The sequence below is a fragment of the Panthera onca genome, chromosome E3 (assembly GCF_046562875.1).
Source record: "Panthera onca isolate mPanOnc1 chromosome E3, mPanOnc1 haplotype 2, whole genome shotgun sequence".
Taxonomy (NCBI): domain Eukaryota; kingdom Metazoa; phylum Chordata; class Mammalia; order Carnivora; family Felidae; genus Panthera; species Panthera onca.
Window position 1 is genome coordinate 19,097,840 of NC_138354.1, and position 13,961 is coordinate 19,111,800.

The 13,961-nt window shown below is 58.2% G+C and overlaps 2 protein-coding genes across 2 annotated transcripts; one reads left to right on the forward strand and one right to left on the reverse strand.

The window, feature by feature from the left end:
• Positions 1-854: 854 nt before the first annotated feature.
• On the forward strand, positions 855-8,266 carry PPP4C (protein phosphatase 4 catalytic subunit). Its single transcript, XM_060648902.2, has 9 exons — positions 855-977; positions 1,219-1,386; positions 4,795-4,846; positions 5,423-5,473; positions 5,692-5,793; positions 6,351-6,524; positions 6,618-6,744; positions 7,568-7,757; positions 7,842-8,266. The coding sequence occupies exons 2-9, from the start codon at positions 1,289-1,291 to the stop codon at positions 7,969-7,971; spliced, it is 924 nt and encodes a 307-aa protein (XP_060504885.1). The 5' UTR covers positions 855-977; positions 1,219-1,288; the 3' UTR covers positions 7,972-8,266.
• A 344-nt stretch (positions 8,267-8,610) lies between these two features.
• Positions 8,611-13,942, reverse strand: TBX6 (T-box transcription factor 6). Its single transcript, XM_060648893.3, has 8 exons — positions 12,707-13,942; positions 12,391-12,625; positions 11,230-11,497; positions 11,005-11,151; positions 10,858-10,928; positions 9,632-9,705; positions 9,366-9,549; positions 8,611-9,282 (listed from the first exon to the last, which is right to left on the reverse strand). Exons 1-8 carry the CDS (start codon positions 12,822-12,824, stop codon positions 9,069-9,071), a joined length of 1,311 nt encoding a protein of 436 aa, XP_060504876.1. The 5' UTR covers positions 12,825-13,942; the 3' UTR covers positions 8,611-9,068.
• Positions 13,943-13,961: the final 19 nt, after the last annotated feature.

The window sequence follows — 13,961 nt, forward strand, 5'->3', positions numbered from 1 at the left end:
CCCCAGTGCCTCTCTAAACTTTGGCCTCACTTCTGTGCCTAGCCTCACTCAATTCTCTGAAACAAAGTCTTAAGGAAAGCAAATAAAAATTGAAGGTCAACAGAAGATAGCAAAAAGGAGTTTTCAAAAGGGAGCAGCATGTGCAAAGTCTCAGACACCAAGTATGCTCACAGACCAGTCACTTCCCCAAATACCAGTGGTGGGGGGTGGGCTTTTTATACTAACAGTGAATTCCAGAACGTGTGATAGGTGGAGATACTAGAACCGATTCCTTTAAAAAAAAAAAAAAAAAAAGGAATAAAACTTGCAGGCAACAGGAAGCAACTGAGGGGTGTCAGGGGGTACTGTTCTGGAATCGGGGAGGTCATTTTGACCGAGGCCCAGACTCGGTGTGGGCAAGGTGGACTCCTTTCTGCCTCTAACTTCGGAGGTCCTCTACGGCAGAGATTTCTCTGGGGCCATGGAAAGAGATTTGGACAGGATTCTTCCAGCCACTGAACAAATGTTTAGGTATGCCTACTGTGCCAGGCCTCGTTCTAAGCACCAGGGCTGCAAGGGTGACCCTCAGGGATGGGTAGGCCGACTCAAACAGGTAAATAAAAGCGTGTCACAAAATTACACGGCGGCCCCGCGGCTCAGCTTGCTTCCCTAACGGAGATGGGAGTGGGGCGGACTGAGGCGTCCATCAGCTCGCAAGAGGCGGGTCCGCCGGGCCCCCGGTGACCTCCGCCCGCACGCTGCCCACAACCGCTTCCTTCGGCTCATCCCCGCTCCTCTGCTCCGAGAGGTGGGGGCAAGGGCGCGGCGCGCGAGGGGGAAGGTGTGTATGACGCCACATCCGGCGCGCGGCGGAACTGATCTCCCTTTGCTTCCGCGGCGGGGCCGGAAGTAGAAGCGGCGGTGGCGGCGGCCCAAAGCGGAGGGAAGGAGGAAGGCAGGCAGGGAGTCCGGGAGCCGGAGCCGGAGTCGCGGCGGCGGTAATAGGCTGAGACCCCTCTAGGCCACCGTCCCGAGCGCGGGATCGCGGGGTTCGGCGGGAGTTAGCGGGGAACGGCCAGGGCCGTGGGACGCTGGGGGTCCCGGGGCCGATGTGAGGGGAGGCGGGGGTGGGGGGGGCCGGGCAAGCTCCAGAATTTAGTTGCCTCCCCACCCCCACCCTCCCACCCCCGCTCCCCCTACGGACGCTCTGATCCACGGACTCGTCTTCTCGTTCCTCAGGAGACCCCTGTGCGGTGCGGAGGGGGCGGCGGCCCCGGCTCTGACCCGCGCCGGGGGCGGGTGGTGGGCCATGGCGGAGATCAGCGACCTGGACCGGCAGATCGAGCAACTGCGGCGCTGCGAGCTCATCAAAGAGAGCGAAGTCAAGGCCCTGTGCGCTAAGGCCAGGTGAGCCTGGTGGTCCCTCTGCCCAAGGGGGTTCCGGTCTGGGGCAAAGCCAGTGAGAACTTGGGGCCTGGATCATCCTGGCATCTTTCCCAGAGAGGAGCAGAATAGGGCCACTTCCCTCGAGCAACCAGCCTGTTGGGAGAAGACAGACCTGGATAAAGACACCGAAAGTATGAAGTGACGCGTTTTCAGTGGCGTTAGAGAGTCATAAGATACTTAGGAAGCTCATGGAAACAACTTTACCTGCGGGAGGAACAGAGGTTTCTTGGAGGAGCTGAACTTTGGGGATAAGCCCAACCCTTGAGTTCTGTGGGAAGTAGGATGATGTAGTGGTTAGGAGCTCAGGCTTTGGAATGTGATGGTTCTAGGTTGGGAGGTGAGCTCTGCCACTTACTGGCTGTGTTGGTGATCTTGAGGTCCCTGACAGTTTCTTCATTTGTAGACTGGGGATAATGGTACTTACTAAGATGGCTGTGACGAGTCAATAAGTTGGTGCGTGGGGTGGGCTTAGCATAGTTCCTGGGTACAACGTAAGTGCTCACTGATCCTTAGGTGTTACTGTTGTTACCGTGTAGGAAGAGGGCATTGCTGATATGGACTGAAGTCATCAGGGAAGGCTTCTAAGAGAAGGTGGCCTGGAAGCATGAAAATCATTTGGCTGGCTGATGGGAGCAGGGCCAGGGAGGAAGGACATTCGTACTAGGATGAGGGCAGGAGTGGAGGCCCCGAGATGTGTGGGCACCAGCAAGGAGACCACTTAAACCTGCCTCCCCTAAGGTACTGTTTGCAGCTTGCACCGTGCCGGAGAATTGTAGGGAAAGAGCCAGGAGAACCACCGTATGTTTGTTGAACAGCAGGCCCACGGTTCCACAACAGGCCTTGTACTGGCAAGGAACTTCCGTCTTCCTCACAGCAGTTTTGTGAGGTCAGGACTATTTGCTCCATTTAACGTGACTCCTGGAGGCCTGATGACTTGACTGAGGTCACCCAGAGAGAACGTGGTGGAGCTAGGTTCTGAACTTGTGGCTCTCAGACTCTTGCTTGGTTTTACTTCACACAGACAGACTCATAGCAGCGAGACGAGGCCTGTTTGGTGAACAGGCAAGGCCCGTTTTTGTCTGTGACTGTGTTTGCCGTTTGAAGAAAATTTCCCTGACTGGACGAGCCCCAAGATGTTTTTAGTCATCCCTGTTCTCTCTGTCTTGAGTGGCATTTTTAGGAACTTAAACCAACTGTTGCCTGGCACTGTTCTTTTTCCTGTTAGACTCATCTTGCCCATAGGGCCTGAATTGATTCGGTGGTGAGGATAGCTAATGCTCGAATAGCACGGTGGAGTTTTCAGAATAACAGAGAGGTAATTTATTCCGTCTCCATTGCTCTTGGCAGCAGCCCTGTGGCTTCGTCAGGTCAAGCGTGAGTGTTTCGCAGAAGAGGAAACTGAGTCTCTGAAAAGATAATGTCTTGCCTGAAGTTTCACAGCTCGTTGGAGGGGAGGTTCATTTTGGATCCAGATCTTTCACTGTACTCCATGCTCATTGACAGCCAAGCAGAGACACTTAAACTGTGTACAAAGCACTGGGGAGCTATAGAGGACTGAGGAGTGGGAGAGTCCCATCCAGCTGAAACTGAGAAGGGGCTGGGAGGTACTGGGCTGAGGCCCAAGTTGGCCAGTATTATCTTGGGCCCATTCTGAAGGGGGAACAACTCTTGCACCTGGCCATGGCCTCCTGGAGACCCACCAGGGGCCCAGCCAAGGCTGAAAGTGTCAGGAACCTCCCCTTGCTCACAGGGTACATAGTCTCAAACTCTTGGAACTAGAGAGGCCTGAAGTGTGTGGACTGAACTCAGTCCTACTAAAAATACCAGTACAGGAAAAGAGAAGAGGGTTTGAATCCGGTGCTTTTCAATACGAGTCCCAGCTTCATCACCTATAAACAATGTAATCCTGGTCAAGTCTCTCCATCTCTCCAAGTCTTTGAAGTCCTTACGGAGCTCAGATGAGATTCTGCATCTGTAGGGACAGGGGCTGGCACTTTGGCAGGCTTTTTCTAAAGGTAGCATTCGTGGTGGAGGTAAAGGTGGGCGGGTGTGACCCCTGAGAGGGCGGATGATGTGCTGTGAGTGACAGAGCTGGGCTTGGAGGCTGGGCCCGGAGTCTGTGGATGAGGCCGGCACAGATTCATAGGAGATTGGGCTCCTGAGTTCAGTTCATTCACTCTCCAGCTTCGTGACCGTGATCCTGCCCCCTTTTTTTCTCTAAGCCTTGGTTTTTCTGTCGAGGAGGAAAAGAACCTCCCTGAGTCCATCGGGGAGGTCATCATAAGCAGTTGATGTGGAACAGTGTTTCACGCCAGATGCGTTCCTAGCGGGAGGGCCTGGTTGTTGGATGGCCGCTCGATCACTGCCGGTGCCTTCCCCCGAACGTCCCCCCATTCCCAGAAAGCCAAGCAAGCGCACTTCCCTCGAGCCACCTTTTTCATAGAGAGCATCTTCAGGGCCATAGGTGAAAGCATCCGTTCTCGGAGCTCAGGGAGCTGCTTGTCTCCTAGGAGGAGGCTGGCAGAAAAAGGCCAGTGCCTGGGCGCCCCCCACACCAGAGTAACTAGGTGGCAGCGCCAGGCTGCCTGAATTAAATCCCACCTGTATGACCGTGGCCAGTTTATTCGCCTGAGCAGCAGGTGTCATCACAGTGCCCGCCTTGGGGGGTGGCCGTTGGGTTTGTGTCATCGACACCAAGCTCTTACTACAGTCCTGGGGTGTGGCGTGAACTGGAGTGGTCACCGCTGCCGTCATCACCAAGGGCGAAATCTGGAAACGTGGCACCGCTTACTTCGCTGTGTGTGTGTAGCTGACAGAGTGGTTTCACGTCACGCGCTCTTGAGTAGTAGTAGACTCCACTGCAGGGGGGAACGAAAGAACAAAGTTGTCACTCCCTCTAAATAAGGCAAAAGCGCATCGCTTTGATGGTGTGTTTGATCACTGGGTGCCTTCGGACCGTGTGGGGAAAGCCTCCGTGCCGGGCGGAGAGGAGGCTCAGCCGGGGGCACGGTCTCGGAGCGCTCCAGGCCAAGGGAGCAGCGTGAGCAGAGAGCTCTGTGTGGCGAGCGGGTCTGTTCTCTGGAACGAGCACTGGATGTGGGAAAGAGGGCAACAGGGAGGGTCAGGGCTTGAAAGGCCACTGTCTCCTTGGAAAGGCTTTGAATGCCGCAGCAAGAGTTTGGGCTCTGGCCTCTTGGCCTTGGGGAGGCCTGCGGTCAGCCCATCCTGGGGATGTTATTGCACACCTCACTCCTGCCCCCTAGAGGTTCAAGGCCCACCTCAGATCCTCCCTTCCAAAAGATGGGGAACTGGGCTGGGCTGAGCTGGGCTGGCCTGGCTGTGGTGACCCTGGTCTTCTCCCGTCCCCAGAGAGATCTTGGTAGAGGAGAGCAACGTACAGAGGGTGGACTCGCCAGTCACAGTGAGTACCGCGTGTCCTTCCAGAGCCTAGGCACATGGCCGTTCCCCTTAATCTTGTGGGCTACAGAGGTCTGCCCCTCATCCCTGAGAGCCCGGAAAGTCCCGTGTATCCCTCTCCCATCTTCAAGGGAGCCTTGCTATATGAAATGGATGTTACGGGAAGGGTCTTTTGAGCTGATGGGGGGATACTCTTGGTCAGGGCAGAAGGACTCTGAATCTGGTGAGTGATTCTACCCCACACATTTCTGTGTATTCTGTGTCATTAGTAGCTTTATTCCGGGTTCCTTGAGGGAAACACGGAGAGGAGGGGGCCAGGTCCTCCAGAAGCTACAGGCCTGGCTTGAGAGACCTAGTTTTAGCTCTTGCCCACAGAACAGCTGGCACTCAGTGCGGGATGGGGGGTGATGCCAGAGCAGACAAAGTCCGGGTAGGACAGTAGATTGGTGGCCCTGAGAAGTTGAGGTTTAGCCGGGAGCGATAAGGAGCTACTAACGCGCCGGGTGTTCCGAAGGCCAGCCCCTGGAGGCGGAGGCTCTCCGGCTGTGCGAGTTCCCACCCAGCTCTCCTCACTTCCTAGGTATGCGGCGACATCCACGGGCAATTCTATGACCTCAAGGAGCTGTTCAGAGTGAGTGTGGGGAGACTCTGGGACAGGTGACCTGGGGGGTGACTGGAAGACGCCTTTAATTTTAAGAGTGGAAGCTTTGACTTGGGTGAGCGAGAGGCCTCCTGTTTGGTGGGCCCTCCGTGAAAGAAGGGCCTCAACTTGACCGGCACATGGGCTGCCGCAGCGGGGGACAGGCGAGGATCGAGCAAACCCTTCTCCCCCCACTCCTCCCTCCCCAGGTGGGTGGCGACGTCCCTGAGACCAACTACCTCTTCATGGGGGACTTTGTGGATCGTGGTTTCTACAGCGTCGAAACGTTCCTCCTGCTGCTGGCACTTAAGGTGGGAACCCGGGCTTCCGGTGCCCACACCCGGGCCGCCTCCGGCCTGACCTGTCTGTGTCCTTCCTGCCCTCGTCTCCTTCTCCATCCACCCCCAGCTCTGAGCCGTCCTGCTGGTGTTCAGCTTGCCCGGGGATGGGCAGAGCAGCTTTCCTTGGCTCGGGGGCATCTGATGGGGTTCCTGGAGGAGAAGGCGGAGCTGCGGCATTGGAGGGGAGGGAATGGAGGCTCCCCGTGCTCGGAAAGTGGCAGGGTGTTGAGTTCACCTGGGTGCGGTATCCGTTGGTAGGCCAGATGACAGAGCACCTGAGGGTCTCGGTAAGGACTTAGTGGTGAAAGGGGAACCGATAGGTTGTAGTTGATGGGGAGGGGTCAGCCTCAAATCCCCTGGAGGAGGGACCGGGGCCTGCGAGGTTGGCAAGAGATGGCATGACTCTGGGCTGGGGTAGTGATGAGGCGACAGGGTGGGCAAGTATGAGGAGATCTGGGAAGGGCCGGTGGGGCTGTGAGGGAGGGACAGAGCCCAGCCCCCAGCCCTGGATCGGTGGCCCCCTCCAGGTTCGCTATCCTGACCGAATCACCCTGATCCGGGGCAACCACGAAAGCCGCCAGATCACCCAGGTCTACGGCTTCTACGACGAGTGTCTGCGCAAATATGGCTCGGTGACCGTGTGGCGCTACTGCACTGAGATCTTTGACTACCTCAGCCTGTCGGCCATCATCGATGGCAAGGTGGGCCGGCTACCGGGTCCCGCGGGGATCGGACTCGCGGGGGAAGAGGCGCTGGGCTCAGCCAGCCTTGACTCCTTTCTTGTCCCCCTGTAGATCTTCTGCGTGCATGGGGGCCTCTCCCCCTCTATCCAGACCCTGGACCAGATCCGGACGATTGACCGAAAGCAAGAAGTGCCCCATGACGGGCCCATGTGTGACCTGCTCTGGTCTGACCCTGAAGGTGAGGGCAGGCAGGCAGGGCAGGGTGGCTCTACCCTTAGTGTGGCAGGAGACTGAGGGGGTCTTGTAGCTAAAGCAAGCGCCTTGAAGAGACAGGCCAGGCGGGCTTAGGGAAGAGCAGAGAGGAGCTGGTCTTCACTGGCGTCTGCACTTGGCCGGCTTGCCCCCTGGCACCCTCAAAGAGGAGGAGGAGTGTGGGCAGCTGGTGCTCGTGAGCTCGGAGAGGGGATGGGTGTGTATTTCATCGCTCAGAGGCCTGTTTGGGACAAAATCATTGGCCCCCTGAACCTGAAGGGGCTTCTGCAGAGTTCACACTCCGAGAACGACGGCCCCACGAACGTCCCTCATTTTGTGGGGCTCCCCAGCTGGTACAGAGCAGAGCCAAGACTGAACGCCGAGTCTCCCAAGTACCAGTCCAGAGCTCCTGCTGTAACACGCACAGCCTCCGCCCCCTCACTGCCGTGCCCGCCTGCCTGGCCACTGCTCCCAGGGCGGCCAGGACAGCCCTTGTTGTCACCTGCTGGACCAATGTGGTCATTATAAGTGTCTTCTCTCGCTTTTGTGTGCACCTGTTTGGCCTGTAAGTCACATGGTCACTCTGGTTATGGGGTAGCTCCAACCGTCAGAAAATTCTTTCTCCTTTGGAGCTGATTTTCTCCAGCATTTGCTGTCCTGTCTCCAGGATCCCCCAGAACACAGGCCGTGTGCTCTGGCCTCATGGGGCTTGAGAGAGGGGGACAGGATGGTCTCTTTCGAAGGGCGGTGGGCACCAGAGAAACCTCGAGGACACCCTCTCCCCCCATCCCTACCTTCCTTTGCCTCAGACACAACAGGCTGGGGCGTGAGCCCCCGTGGGGCTGGCTACCTGTTTGGCAGTGACGTGGTGGCCCAGTTTAATGCAGCCAACGACATTGACATGATCTGTCGCGCCCACCAACTGGTGATGGAAGGTTATAAGTGGCACTTCAATGAGACTGTGCTCACTGTGTGGTCGGCTCCCAACTACTGCTACCGGTGAGCTGCCTGGGCCAGGAGGAGGGGGTGGGGGTGGGGCCCCGGCTGAGCCACTCCTCTCACACCACTGCCCTCCGCTTCTAGCTGTGGGAATGTGGCAGCCATCTTGGAGCTAGATGAGCATCTCCAGAAAGATTTCATCATCTTCGAGGCTGCGCCCCAAGAGACCCGGGGCATCCCCTCCAAGAAACCCGTGGCCGATTACTTCCTGTGATCCCTCCAGCCCCTCTGGCCCTCGGACCACTGTGACTCTGCCCTCTTCTCCAGACGGAGGCCGGGTGTTGGGGGGTTGTCTCGGCTCTGCTCTCCCCCCAGAGAGGGCACTTCGAGGGTGAGGACTTTCTCTGGAGACGCTTGGAGCTTCCGCTCCACGCTTCTCTCCTTTCTCCCCACTTGAACCATGATGTTTCCAATAATTTTTTGTTTTTCTTTTTTCCTTTTTTTTTTGTTTGTTTTTAGATAAAAAAATTTTGAGAGAAAGAAAAATTCTAATAAAAGGAGAAAAATGGTCTTTGGGTTTGTGTCAGACTCGATTGGTATTGAGCAGCGATGCCGGCCTTGGGGCCTGGGGCAGACCTGAGGACCTTGACTGCCCCAGAGCCTCCTGGTCTGCATCCAGTGACAGTGACTTCCGGGAAGGCTTCCGCCATGCCAGGCAGAGGGCTGGGTTCTCAGAAGCAGCCTTATTTAATTCTCAAAACAGTGAGGGTCAGGACATTCACGTTGCCCCACTTCCCTGAAGAGGAAACAGCACCAAAGCCGGTTGATTTACATGCACGAGGTCATGCAGCCGGAAACTGGCAAGTGTAAATTGGGGCTCGGGTCTCCCCACAAAACCTGTGCTCACCCAGCCCTGCCCAGGGCTAAACACCATTAGCCAATGTTTCCAGAGCACTGAGGTCTTTTGAGTTTTATTAACAAAAATACTCCGGTCCTGAGAACAAACTGGTGTGGGTTGTCCTGGGGCGAGGGGGTAGAACTTGCAGAGCCCAAGGCTGAGGCCCAGGAGGAGGGGGTGCTGGGCAGTGGCCCCATTTGGCCAGGCAGAGCCTCCCTCCATTCACACCGAGGTGAGAGCCTGGAAGGGGAAGCTGGCCCCAGCTGGACTCCCAGCAGCTTAGCCAGAGCTTTGAAGCCAGGGTGGGTGGGAGTGAAATCAAAGTGTGAAGTGGGGTGGGGGAGGCCCCCCCAGGCCGCCATTTGGTGTGGGGGATGGGGCCAGTGGAAGTGATGGGGCTGCAGGCCTGGGGGAAGGGCGGCGGAGGTCTGGGACCGAGGACAGGGAGGGAGGCAGAGGGGCCCAGCAAGAGCTCAGTACATAGGTTTGGAGCCCACGTCCAGGTAAGCCCCAGGGCCGGGGTAGGGAAGGGGGAAGGGCCCCCCCTGGAGGAAGTGCGAGGCGAAGGGGGCTGGGGGCGCAGCTGCTGGGTATCCTGAGCCCCCAGGCCCAGGCTGCAGCTCCAGGAATGCGGCCGAGTAGGGGGCCGGGCGCCCAGAGTCCGCAGCCTCAGGGAAGCTGGGGTTCCTGAAGTAAAGAGGAGGTGTCAGGACAGGACGCAGGGCTCCCTGACCTGAAACAGCCCAACTCTGCGCCCTCGCCCCACTCGCCTGGTTGGAAGGTGACTGGGAGCCCCGTGGAAAGCGGCAGGGTGCAGAAGGTAGGCTTCGGCACTGGAGCCGCCACACGGAGGAGCCGGGGCCTGGGCCGCTTCGCGGGGGGCTGGGACGTGCTCGGGATCTGACTCACGGACGTCCCCCCCCAGTGTGGAATCACAGGGGCCCCCTGGTGCATCTGGGGAAGACAGAAGAGAGGTCGGGCTAAGGAGGAACAGCATCTGAGGACTGGCCCCCATCACCATTGAGGCTACGCTCACCTCCACTCCCATAGGCCTCTGTGGCCACTGGCTCTGGGCCCCTCAGTTTCCTCTTCACACGGGCATCTCGCTCCCTAGAGGACAGTGACAATGATGATGATGATGATGATAGTGATGATGATGATGATGGTGGTAATAATGGCACTTACCAGGTGCCAGGCCTTTCACCCTCCCAGGGACCTTGTTAGGGAAGTGCCATTATTATACCCATTTTACAGATGAAGGAACTCAAGGCCAGAGAATTAAGGGACTAGAAAGGGCAAAGTATCTTCCACTTAAACCTTTCCAGTGGTTTCCTATTGCCTCCATTGCATTTGGGAAACTCCTTCCCAAGCTAGAAGGCCAGGACGTGGGCTGAGGCCACCTCCCCATCACCGGCTGCCTGGCAGCCATCCTCTGGAATCCTCTTGTCTGCCCCTGCTCACCTGTTCACCTCATCCCTGGCTCAGTTCACACTCTTGTCTCACTTCCTCAAGGAAGTCCTCTGACTTCCCACGGCACTACACCACCACCCTCATAGCATCTGTCAACTGTTCTGCTGTATGTTTGTTAGGGTGACCCTTTGATTAACGGCTGTCTCTTCTGCCTGACTGTACACCCCTTGAGGGCAAAGAACAGCTCGACTGAGAGAGCTCCACTCAGAACAGAAGCCAAAGTCCTAAATAAACCTTCACTGTCCAACAAAGCCTGGCTCCTCTTCGCCTCTCACTTGCCTCTTCGCCTCTTCCACTCCAGCCACACCGCAGGTGTGCTCCTACCTCAGGGCCCTTGCCCATGCTGTTCCCACTTCTTGGCACGCTGTTCCTCAGATATCCACTTCCTTCAGGACTTTTTCCTCCCATACTTCCTTCAGGACCTGGAACAGGCTTCTCATCTAATACTCCACTCCAGTCTTTCCTGTCTTCCTTTCTTTCTTTCCTCTTCAGAACTTATCCCTAACACATTATATTTTACTTATTTCTCATGTTTACTTGTCTACTCTGCCCACTAGAGTGTCAGTCCCATAAGGGCAGGGGCTTCATTTCTTTTCTTCATGATGGATCTCCAGTGCCTGGAACTGTGCCCGGCACACAGCAGGTGCTAAGACAAGTATCTGTGGGATCATCGAGCGAATAAGTGTTTTTCCTTACTGTTGTGTTCCTGGCTTCCAGCACAGTGCCAGACACACAGTGGGCCGTCCATAGACGTTTGCTGAAGGAAGGAGTGAATGAATGAGCAATGCCCACCTCTTACAGTTTCTGCCATTCTCCCGGAAGCCCTTGGCAAAGGGATTGGCTGCGATCTTCAGTTGTGTGATCTGGGGACACACATTCGGGGTCAGAGCTCCCACGGCCTGGGTGGGGCCCACCACCCCCTCCAGCAGGGTCACTTACCCGCGGGTTCTGATAGGCTGTCACAGAGATGAATGTGGTCTCGGGGAAGCGGAAGGAGGCGACGCCCCCCCAGTGTTGGCTGCAAAGCTGGGCTGCCCGCACCAGGTGTATGCGGGGCTGGTACTTGTGCATGGAGTGCAAGATCAGCTGAGAGGGAAGAAACGAGATGACTCCCCGCCCGGGGTCCCACCCCCAACCCCCAGCCTGTCCCAGCCAGGGCCTCACATGGCCATGGGGGTCCAGCGTGCTGTTGGTGAGCTTGACACGATGGAAAGACACGGGCTGTCGCATCCAGTGGGCACCAGTGGCAGGAGAGTCAGGGTGAATGTAGACGCGGTCAGGCAGGCGGGGCTCGGCCTTGCCACTGGGCTCCCAGCGCCGGCCCTGCCAGCGGTAGCGAGCCCCATCCACTGGAACCACATCCAGGAGAAACAGGTAGCGGGCCTCGGGGTCCAGCCCAGTGACTGATATTCGGCAAGCAGGGAACATGCGCCTGGACAGGGGAGGGGATGGGAGAGGCCTGGCGCGACCCACTGGCCAGGGGTGGGCGCAGCCACCACCGGCGCTCACCCGGTTTCGTCAGAGAAACGTTGAGAGAGGTGGAATTAGAATCCAGAGGGCAGGGTCTTTGAGCCGGAAGTGATGGGACAGACAGGTGATCTGACCAGGGTCACACAGATTAGGAGCAGAGTCAGACTCTGGACTCCTAAACCCTCAAACTCCATCTGCAGAAGCAGTGGTGACACGCTTCTGTCCCTAAAGTCTTGCCAAGAGCCTACTGCTCCCCACTCTGGTCTCCTCACCTAGTCTCCAGCACCACAGTCTACACTGCTGGACACACCTGCTTCAGGAAAACAGTGTCCTGCCTTCAGCGGGACCGAGGACTTACCACGCTCAGGCCCGAGCTCCTGGCTCACAGGCCACACGCCATGCCTCCAGGGCGACCCCAGACCTAGTCACATACTGACCCTGATCCTGGCCAGATTACTCTGAATGCTGGTCACTGGCTGGCCCTTGACTCCAATCGTAGCCTGAACCCTGGCTCCAGTCACAGACTGACCCCTGATCTGGGCCACATATGAATTTACTGTAACCCAGCCGGACTTTCTGACCCAGGCCCAGACTGACCTAAGACCCTTGCCGTAGGTTGGTCCTTAAACCAGCTACAGATTCCACAGACTGACCCTTGACCTTTGCCACAGAATGACCCCTGATCCTGCCGTAGAGTAACCTGTGACCCAGGCCACAATCACACCCTGAACTTAGGCAGCGCTCTAGACCCTCTAGGAACCCCCAAACCTAGCCCCTTCACCAGGAACTCTGCCTTTCCCAAAAGACCCCCACCAGGAGCACACTGGGCCCTTTGACCCTGGCCCAGCCCCTCACCTCCCAGCTTTGGTGATGATCATCTCTGTTCCCACGGAATTGAACTCTTTCCACAGCTCCCGGTTCTCCAGGCTCAGGCTGACTCCAGGGAGCGAATGAAGGGCGTCTGGGGCTGGGGGGGCCGGCTCAGTGCCCAGGGCTGGGGGCAGCGGGGGCAGGGGTGGGGGAGCGGCCAAGGTGCAGGGAGCAGCCTCAATCCCGGAGAGGAAGCAATCCAATTTGGGAGTGTCCAGATCTGGAGATGGGGGAGGAATGAGAGCCAGCAGAGGGCCACAGCCCCCCACGGCCTCTACACCGGAGCTGGCCCCATGCTCACCAGGGTAGCGGTAGCCCTCTGCCAGAGCAGGCGGGAAGCTGGAATCTGCTCCCGGCTGGGGGGGCCCAAGGCGGTAGCCTGTCCCCAGGGAGGGGTACAACTCTCGTGGATGGTACATGGAGTAGTCCTGTCTGGCCTCAGGTCACGCTGCCTAGAGTCCCCGGGTGCTAAGAGATGCCCCCTTTATAGCTCACAGCTCAGCCCCTTCCAGACCCAGGATCACAGCCCCTCCCCTATTTGGGGCCCTGGAGTTGGGCTGGGTGGAGACCCCTGGGGCCTGGAAGGGGTCCAAGAGGGGGCCGGATACCTGGGTACCCTCCCCTTCTCTCCCCCCACCCCAGGCTTCATTAGCCCCGACCCCCTGCCCCCTCATTACATAATTAACTCCTCGGCCTGATTGATCCCCGGGGCTCGACAGGGACGCAGTTTGGCGCTTCCGGCCAGCTGGTCCCCGTTCCCACGGGGGGAGCCCCGGCTAGGGATAAGCTGCTGAGGGGCGGGGCCTGGACCCTGGGATGGAGTCCATAGAGTCCCGGGGCAGACCTTGGCGCCCCACACTTTTCTAGCAGGTGACCCCCCCCCCCACCCCCCCGCCATCCCCCTTCTCTTGGAGGCCAGAGCTTGGAGGGGATGAAGCATGACCTGAGGGAAAGAGCAGGGCTGGAGGGACGCGGCCTGAGCTTATTGTCACGCGGGGCACTGGGGACCTCGAGGACTCCGAGGCCTGAACCCTGTAGTCCTTCCTGCTTCCCATTCTGAAAAACCTCCACCCTCCGCCGAGCCTCCGAGGTGCCGAAGCACCCACCGCTCGACAGCCTCTGACGGCTGGCGCCTGGGTTTCCCAGAAGGTCCCGCGCTGGGGAACCCTCGGAACTACGCTTCCCAGCAGGCGCAGCGCCGAGACTCGGTGCGGAGGAGACGGACGGACGCGGCTGGGGCCGCTGGAAGTTGTAGTGGCGGCGAGAGGGGCGGTGAAGCCGGCTGCGCGGTTGCCTCCCAGGAGAGCTCGCCCCTAGGCGGCGGCAAAACGCTAAAGCTGAGAAGGCGCAGATCAGCCGAGGTCAAGGCCTAGGGAGCCAGAGTGGGCTCGGGAATCTGCACGGACAGTGAGATCGGTCCCCGGTCTCAGATGGCTGAGTCTCCGGAGGGCAGACTCCCAGCTTTGACCGCAGTGCCTACTCCATGCCTTGCGGGGGCCCAGAAAAGAACAGGTCGACGGAGGAAGGAATCTGCATTTGAGTCCCCCTTTCCCGGA